General features: G+C 33.3%; 1 protein-coding gene across 1 annotated transcript; it reads right to left on the bottom strand.

Moving 5' to 3' along the window:
- Window positions 1-425: 425 nt before the first annotated feature.
- LOC121451402 (olfactory receptor 150-like) lies at window positions 426-1,385 on the bottom strand. The gene has a single exon (XM_041656854.1). It carries the CDS (start codon window positions 1,380-1,382, stop codon window positions 426-428), a length of 957 nt encoding a protein of 318 aa, XP_041512788.1. The 5' UTR covers window positions 1,383-1,385.
- Between the last annotated feature and the right edge of the window lie 8,316 nt (window positions 1,386-9,701).

Here is a 9,701-nt window from a genome sequence, read left to right on the forward strand (position 1 = left end):
TTATTACAATAGATTAACTTATGAAATATTTGATAGTATTTTTGAATCAATAGATAAACAAGAGGACCTTCTAAAAATCCTTGAGGCAACAAAGAAATGTTATAGAAATATATGTACACACATATTAATAAAGTTATGTTTGGCTTGCCTAAAGAGAGTTTGTTCATATCTGCAAATAAGCCCAACCCTCCCCCAAAAAAGCTGAGGTAATTTTCAGCAGGTGATGTAGGATGTTAACTTGAATAAACTTTGGTGATATAAAAGAGTAGCACTTCTCCAAGGGTATGAAGGTGAGAATCCACTTCTACATTTGGTATATTTTTTTCCAAACAGCCATGTGCTAAAAAATAGTCTCACATATAGTATTACTATGTCCCGTATTTAGGCTATATCTAGCAATAAGTTGAAGAATTTATACTCTATTGCTAATGAAACTCACTCTTGGTTGAGTGGAAACTTACCTTGTGAATTAATTTTTTTAGGGCAATTTTGACATCTTTATTTCTCAGGCTGTAGATCATGGGATTCAACATAGGCACAACAATGGTATAAAACACAGATGAAAATTTACTTTGTCCCAGGGAGCTGACTGATGATGGCTGAAGATACATGAAAGCTGTCAAACCATAGAAGAGAGCAACAGCTAAAATGTGGGAGCTGCAGGTGCTGAAGGCCTTGAGTCTCCCCCCAGTGGATTGAATGTGGAGGATGCTGACAATGATGAAGATGTAAGAGCTAAGAATGGTCACAGCTGGTATAAGAATGTTAAATGAACCAAGGGACCATGCTAGTACTTCATTAATAAAAGTACTGGAACAAGAGAGCTCCAGTAATGGGAAAAGATCACAGAAGTAATGCCTTATTATATTAGACTTACAGAAAAGTAATCTCATCATGAAGAAAGCAGGAGCCGTGGCACTAAGGAATCCCATACCATATACCCCAGCAATCATCCACAAACAGACCTGATAGGACATGGTTACATTGTATAGCAATGGGTTAGAGATAGCCACATAGCGGTCATATGCCATTACAGCCAACATGTGACATTCTGCAATAGCAAAAGCACAAAAGAAGAAGAACTGAGCCATGCATTCTGGGTAGGAGATGACATTCTTCTCTGTCACAAAGTTCACCAGCATTTTGGGAGTAATGACAGTCGACTGACAGCAGTCAATAAAGGACAGACTGCTGAGTAAATAATACATGGGTGTGTGAAGCTGAGAACTAAAAATAATCAAGATGATCATTCCTAGATTTCCCACAACTGTAATCAAATAGACTCCTAGAAAGATGAGGAATAGAGGCAATTGGAGCCCTGGATTATTTGTTAACCCATTAAGGATGAATTCAGTCACTGTGGTTTGATTTACTTCTTCCATTCTCTTCTGGAAACTGTATGTAAGAATGATATTTTATGTAAAGTAGAAAAATTTGAGTATCAATTCTCCTATCACTCAGTGAAATTTGAAACATAATATTTTCAGATATCTCCAATCAGCTAGCATCCTCTTTTCAATCTGAGCAGTCAGAGATTTTGTAGTCCTGGAAAAAGGAAGTGTGCAAAGAAAGAATCAAAGACATGTTTGTGTACTTGTGACATTGTCATTAGAACTATGTATACTGGTACCTATATCCTACCACATGCAAACCATACTAGCACCTCTTATAGAGTGTTTCAAGTATTTGTCATGCCTTAGTAATAGCACCTATTTTTATTACAAAATGTTTCATATGTGGTAAAGTAAAAACATTATGAAAAAACATCACTAGCCAAACTAAAATTAACAGTGGATAAATTTAAGTATTGGATATAATTGATCACAGTAGTTTCCATATTGTTCCCAAGTATCTGTGAAATATCAACACAGTTGCAACTCTATAAAATGATAAAATAATTTTCATTTTTGCAATTATTTCATGTTTTATGTGTGTAAGTGTGTGTGATTTATTTTAAGCAGTTAATTTTTTTTCATACCTTATGTTACTGTGGACCAAAAGCATTGGACAATGAGAGCACAACTATTGAAATCTCTAGACTAACATCCAGCTTGCAAACCTTTGTGGACCTGCCTTTTGAATAGTCACTGTAGTTATGTAAAACCTTGTGAAGTCTAGTGTACCTTTTCTTATAGTGAGATTCTTCTTGAAATATCCCAACCATATATAAATCATTTATTGAACATAAATGGCAACAGAATGATGTGTTCCCATACTGTCAGGCTAAGATGTGAAACCATTCATTTAGTCAAACCTTGTTCCCATACTAAAATCTACATAAAGCTAACCTCCCACAAATATCCTTTATGGCAGGACATCAAACTAGGAGAGGAACCTTGCATATAGACCACATAAAACCTTGAAATGACAGTCACTGAGTGGAAGAAACACCTTGCCTGCTTTTACTGATAAACAGGACTGGGTTGTCCAGAATTCTCTAACAGCCGACTCAGAGTGTGGCCTACTAACTTTTACTCTACTGTAACAAGCTATTAATATTTTGTACTTAACTCTGCCTCACTTTCATGTGACAAAATTTTCATCTAAAAAATTAACTTTTTCTGCCTTTATCCCTAGAAATACAGGGAAAAAGAATGCATCACTAAGCCAGTCCTAAATAATGGAACTGTTTCTCAACTAGAACCAGGAAGTACAGTACCCTGCTTGACCCAGGGTCAAGTGTCATTACTTTCTTCCTGCTTCTTATTTTGTTTGCCATGCTTACCACAAACACAGAAGTAGAAAAAACAAAACAAAACAAAACAAAACAGAAGTGCTCAGATAGTGCAATTGCACTATCGTGTTTTTCTTCCCCTTTTCTATAAATTTTTCAAATACAAACATCTAGCTTACCTAACTGGACAAATGTAGTTAACATACATTTCCTCTCCTTTTCTTAGAAATCATAGTCATTCCTCTATTTACCACCATGTCATATATGCCTGGGCACATCACAGACTTACACCCCAAGAGCCTGCTTTTTCAGTCTTATTTGTCTTGTTCCAAAGAAATGAATGTTTGGTATCATTGTTATATATCAAAGAATTGTTAACTCTGCCTGTATGTGTATATAAACAGAAAATTTTGTGGGAAAGAGAGATCATTGGGAGAACTTTGAAAGAGCATTGGGAAAAACTTAGGAAGAATAAATGATGAGAAAACATGTGTGAGCTGACTTATTTCTTTCAAACTCAGATATCTTTAATCAGTTTTTGCTTGCTATAGTGGTCCTGCTGAATATTGAGAAGATATGGGGGCTCTCACCTCACATAAACCTCTATATTATATCAATAAAGTATAATTTTTTGTCAGATTTTACATTCTAGAAGTTGGTCAATTTTATTAATGAATAATGAAGCTTTCATTTCAATTCTGATTTTCCTTGTTACAATTTTTCATTTTGTTTACCATGACAAATTATTTATTTCATATTTTTCTTGAATATTTTTCTGTTCTATGGATATTATTGTTTATATAAGACAAGGGCTCACTCTATATCCCAGATTGACCTATAACTCACAATTCTCTTGCCTATTAATTACCATGTATCAGGGTAAGTTTTTAAGCAAAGCTTCAGTCAGTGTTTCAAACTTAATTCATTTTAGCCTTTTCTTTTCTTTTTTCTTTTTTTGTTTTTTTTTTTTGGTTTTTTTCGAGACAGGGTTTCTCTGTGGTTTTGGAGCCTGTCCTGGAACTAGCTCTTGTAGACCAGGCTGGTCTCGAACTCACAGAGATCCGCCTGCCTCTGCCTCCCGAGTGCTGGGACTACAGGCGTACGCCACCACCGCCCGGCATTTTAGCCTTTTCATTTGCCAAAAATATCCCATGAAACTCCATTTGAATATGTCTCTTGAGAAATCAAACATCAAATTTATTATAATATCTCAATGAAAATACTTCATAAGTTGTTCATCATTACATAGATGTAGTAACTTTACACATTTTATTCTTTCTCTATAGTTTTCTTATTTTGAAATGTATTGTGGTTTTACCATTTTTATTAAATCTAATCTAAAATTATATAGAATTGAATTGCAGAGGATTTCTTACTAATATAATATATATAGTTTATTATAAATTTTATTTTTAATTAGTACTTTTTGAATGCCCTACAATGTGTTTTGATCATATTCAGCACCTCACTAAAATTCTCCAGTTTGAACCCCCTTTATGTCTTCTTTTTTCACACATAATGCCCAGTCTGTGATGTCCATGAATTGTTAGATAAGTAGCCTTCTACAAGAGTATGGTTAACTTACCAGGAACATCATTCTTAATGAAAATTAGTTTTCCTCTTTCAGCAGCCATCAAATGCCAGTAGCTTTTCAGCTAGAGGAAGAACTTCCTGCCCACCTCCCCTCTCAATGCAGAGACTTGGTCTCTGTTGAGCTTCCAAAGAACTTAGGCATAGGACTGCTATCACTGTGAGTTCATGAGTACATTTGTCGTTTTGTGTCTTAAGGACTTTGTTCCCTTTGATTCATCGACCACCTTGGGTTAATGGGTTTCCAAATTTGGAGTTGTTGGCTAGTGTGATCTCACCAACTCCTGAAAAAATCACAAGCTCTACTCCATGTTATTGGTCTTTCCAGAGCTCTTTGGAAGGACATTTTTACTGAAGGTACCCTGTACTTGGTCACAGAGCATGGAGATATTAGGATGGTACTGGCCTATAGGTTTCATCCTAATTGACTACCTTTCACAATGTTGGAAATTACCTTGTGCATTACCGGAGGAGAAAACTGTTCAAAAATCTTATCCAGTTGTGCAACTTGTAAGCTATAATAACATCTGGAATGGCAAGACATTCTCATTAGTACATTAGTGCATGTTCATATAGGAATATTGAACAATGTTCTGCTTTACAAGATGAAACTCATATCTGACAATATTGTCAGACTAAGAAGCTCTTGATCTTGCTGCCCATAAATGCACCTCATTTGCATATGAATATTTAATTTATTTTTAAATTATTTTTTATGTATATTCCATGTACACAATGACCTTTTTAGCTGTTGTTATATCTATTGAGCAAAGCACAATAATACCTACACAAAAATTCTGATTAACTTTTTTATATTTTAATTATTAAAACTTGAGTCACATCTTTTTTCACTAAGCTATGATGCATTTTCTATTGTCTAATATACAGTTTGAAGCCTGTTTTGTCTTATTACATGCATCACCAATAGTTTTGTAGTTCCTAGTCTTTGTATGTCAATTCACTCTGTATTTTGATTTTATTAACCTGTGTCCTTATATTAAAACACATTTCAATTGAATTTTTAAAATTAAAGAGAGCAGTAGAAATAGAATAAATTATGAACTAGTTAGCCCAAAATATCTAAATTCCATAAAAATTCTAATAAAACACACAAAAAAATCATTGTACTCTGGATCTTGTAAGCATTCCTGAGAGAACTTAAAGAAAATTCTGAGAAGCAAAGAACTCATCATAGAAATGTTTAATACTCTACATAGTAAAAAAAAAATAAATAAATGAAGGCTCACAGTGTTATGCAGAGGTTTTTTTATAATCCAATTAGTGGATTTCACAAATAAAGTAATAGCTTTTAAGACACCAATGTAGTACTTAAGCAACATTTGTCTACTTTGGATCATTTCAGAATTGACAGGAAAAATAAGTATAGAATTATGTTAAAACATAAAGTCTTAAAAAGTAAATATAAGAAAATCTGGAGAATCTGGAGATATGTAATGTATAGTACAAAACTTTATTCTTGAATCTCTCTGTGTGTAACATTCATATGCAGTATTTGCAAGTATTTTAATTTTATTTTATAAAGAGGGTTCTTGTTGTTATTATTATTATTGTTGTTGTTGATGTTTAAATGATATGCATGTATACTGGTGTATTTTAAGGCACACATGTGAAGGAAATAGAATAACTTTGGAAAGCTTCTCTCCTTCAACCATGTAGATTGTGAGGATTGAACGCAAGTCATCAGCATTGCATGGCTAGTGCGTTTATCCTCTGAGTCACCTTCTCTATCCAGTAACTATTTCTAAGAGAATGATGTATGTGGTAGCTTTTCAATCAGAGGTAAAACTATTATGAACAAGAAATATGAATTAATTTATTTTCCAATGTTGTCATTCATCAAAGTTAACTAAAATTATTTCAATAATAATAAAATTTAACAATGCAAAATTTTAAACATGTATATGAAAAAATAAACCTTGTTGCCCTTTTTTGCAATAGTCTTAGACTTAGTCCCAAGAGAATGCTGAATCTCCACAGAACAGCTCCAATTTAATTTTTTGCTTTTCCCAAGGTAATATCCACAGCTGTACATAATTTCTTTATATTCTATTTCAGGATTTATTGAATATTAGTATTATATAAACTTTCCATATTGTAGACTCAGCTACAAAATTAATTGATTATATCAATTAAACCAGTGCGATTACCTCACCTCTAATCTTTGTACTTGGAAGTTATGTTATATTGTAAATAGCCTAGTATCTTATGCAACCATTAAAAATATTAAAAATAATTTCTTTTGCTTACAAAGCAACTTACAATCCCTAATGATCATCAGTACAAATTGAAAATACAAAATATGTTAAACTAAAGAATGATTGTTTCAAATTAGTTCTCATACCAAAGCTAATCAGAAGAAAAAGTAGAATTTTGCCATTGAACTTAATTGCTTGAATTACAGCCATTATAACAAGATCACAGATTAAGAGGGTTTTATGGAGTCTAACGCTATGAAACTTTATCCTTTTAGAGTTAAACTTGAGCCAATTATCTCACATTTTCCAGGGTAAGTTGTTCTTCTTGTGGCCAGCATGCCTTCAAAGTTACTTCAAAGATAAAAATAACCAGGGCAATATATCCACAGACAAACAAAATTCTTAAAATTTTCATGACTTACATAGGTATATATAAATTATAGGACTGAAAACATTTTTTTTTCATGTGCAAGATAAATGTTTTGCTGTAATCCATGTGAAAACACCAAAGCATAAATCCTTACTAGGTCAAGGAAGTCCATGCATCCCTGAAATGATGCATAAGGAAATGAACATCTGAAACATCAATTATATATAAGCAGTGATTAAAATGTGAAACTAATTTAAATAAGATATGCAAAACACATTCCAGTTCAAAGACATTCAATTAGAACAGCAGGAATGATTCAGCATGTTCTGAGGTGCAGAGTTTAGTCCTCATCCTCCTGTGGAAAACTTGGCGGTTCCCATTAGAAACCAAGGCACTCCTTTACTCATCCCATTATGCTGTAATTTTAGAGCCATTGTCTATGTTTTCAAGAATATATGAACACTATTATACATGGATACATGCTTCTGTATGGTGAAGACAATGGTAGATATCCTCTTAAAGAGGGAAAATGACAGAAAAAATTCATACAGAATATACATTTTCTTTAGTAATATTGTGATTTCTCAGGACTTTATTATATGCAAAGGGAAGTAAACAGAGAGAGATTCATTTAGTGTGTGACATCTTAACACATTTAAATATGTTAATATTAATTGTAATAAAGAAATTAAGAACTTATTCCTGAGCATAAAATGTATCCAGGCGGTGATATAGACAGAGTATTCCAATTTGTACACTCAATTTTTTGGCAAATGTTTACTTCTTTTTAAATCTTCATCAAAATTGTACTGACTGAACCTTTCTACTGAATAATAAAAATTACTCCATTAATAACTGAATAAATGAATCTAGTTAGTAGTATAGTACAGATTTTCACTGATTCCTCTAGACTCATGAATCACTTTCTTTTTCTCCAACAGTCTTAGCACAAATTTTACTTCCCACCCTCCAAATTTGTAATATTGATATGCTCAGCTTTGTGCAATCATCACTGCTGAGCAACCAGGAACCTGTACTTAGTTTCAGAACGACTTTTGATGTTGATGTAATAACGTCAGGTTAACAACACTAAAACTTCTTCAGCTCTAGAGCTGGCAATACCCTACCTTTTGCAATCACCTGAGCAGTTCTGCCTCCTCTACTCTGAAGGTGTACCTTGGAATTATATATGCCAACACCAAAGAAAAAAATGATAACACAGTCTCCAAGGATTTCCAACTCTCATGGAGAAAACCCTAGAAAGGGAAGCAAATGATGTATCCCAGCTGGTTAATCTTTTTCTGTTAACAAAAACAATCTCTATTGGTTGTAACGATATATTTAGAGATGCCATCTGAATTAAAACCAATATTTTGACAAATGAAATCTCAATAGAATTTGAGATTCTACATTTTTTATAAGTTACCAGATCATGTTTTATTTTCCAGCAAAAGAAAGCAAGAATATTCAATAATTGGGGTCACATGGACTATACTCAATTTTTCATTCAAAATTAATCATAATTTTATGAATGAGACATGATCATTAATCAGAAAACAATTTTCCAGTTTTATCTTTTTTCCCCAGTGAACAATGATACAAATACATGCTACAGAGAAATAAAATTCTTTTTGAGTCTGAACCAGACCAATGACTCTTTGCAATGAACACTTGCAGGTAAAGATATATGGACTAAACGGTTTACTTCATGATTCACTGTGTCATAGTACAGCTTCCATGAAAAGGTATTTTCACCTTCTCCGTTTGTTTTTCTTTTCTTTCTGTTAAATTTTATCTAGCGTGGGGGGCAGGACCGAAAACGCCTAGTACATATATACAGAAACAGAAAATGAATAGTATCAAGATGTATAATATAAAAGCCACAAAGACGTATGCATATAGAATTATAGGTAAGTGAGGAGCAATTAAAATATAGTATGAAGAATATTGCAAAGATAAACACAAAAATGCACAACACCTCCAGTCCTGATTACCACTGCCATTCTTGTTTAAGATAGTAAAAATACCTTATGAGTAGGACTATAAGAGAACCTGACCTCTACCTTCATGGACACTAATATTGTGCTGTATTTTCAATAATCAGAGTTACACATTATTCATATTGAATAAATTATTTTTAAATCTTTTTTGTTGTTGAATTTATTGAGTTATGCATTTTCCTCTGGTTCCTTCCTTTCATTTCTCCTCTCCTTCAACCTTCTCTCATGGCCACCGTGCTACCAATTTACTAAGGAGATCTTGTTGTTTTCTGCTTTCCATGTAGAATGGATCCATGTATATCTCTCTTTGGGTCTTTATTGTTGTCTAGATTTTCTGGGATTGTTAATTGTAAGCTGGTTTTCTTTGATTTATGTCCAAAAGCCACTTATGAGTGTGTACATATGATATTTGTCTTTCTGGGTCTCAATATGATGTTTTCTAGCTCCATCCATTTGCCTGAAAATTTCAAGATGTCATTATTTTTTTTTCTTCTATGTAGTACTTCACTGTGTAAATGTACCATATTTTCCTTAAAGGTCTTTTAGGTTGTTTCCAGGTTCTGGATATGACAAACAATGCTTCTATGAACATAGTTGAGCACATGTTCTTGTGGTATGATTGAGCATCCATTGGGTAGATAACCAAACCTGGTATTGCTAGGTCTTCCAGAAATTTGTTTCCTAATTTTCTGAAAATTGTCATACTGATATTCAAAAGGGATGCACTATTGCACTCCCACCAGCAATGCAGAAGTGTTCCCCTTTTCTCCACAATCTCTTCAGCATAAGTTGTCATCATTGTTTTTGTGATCTTGGCCATTCTTACAGGTGTAATATGGAATCTCAGAGTT

Source organism: Microtus oregoni, unplaced genomic scaffold, assembly GCF_018167655.1.
Source record: "Microtus oregoni isolate MIOR12 unplaced genomic scaffold, Mior012 000008F_ref0000371, whole genome shotgun sequence".
Taxonomy (NCBI): domain Eukaryota; kingdom Metazoa; phylum Chordata; class Mammalia; order Rodentia; family Cricetidae; genus Microtus; species Microtus oregoni.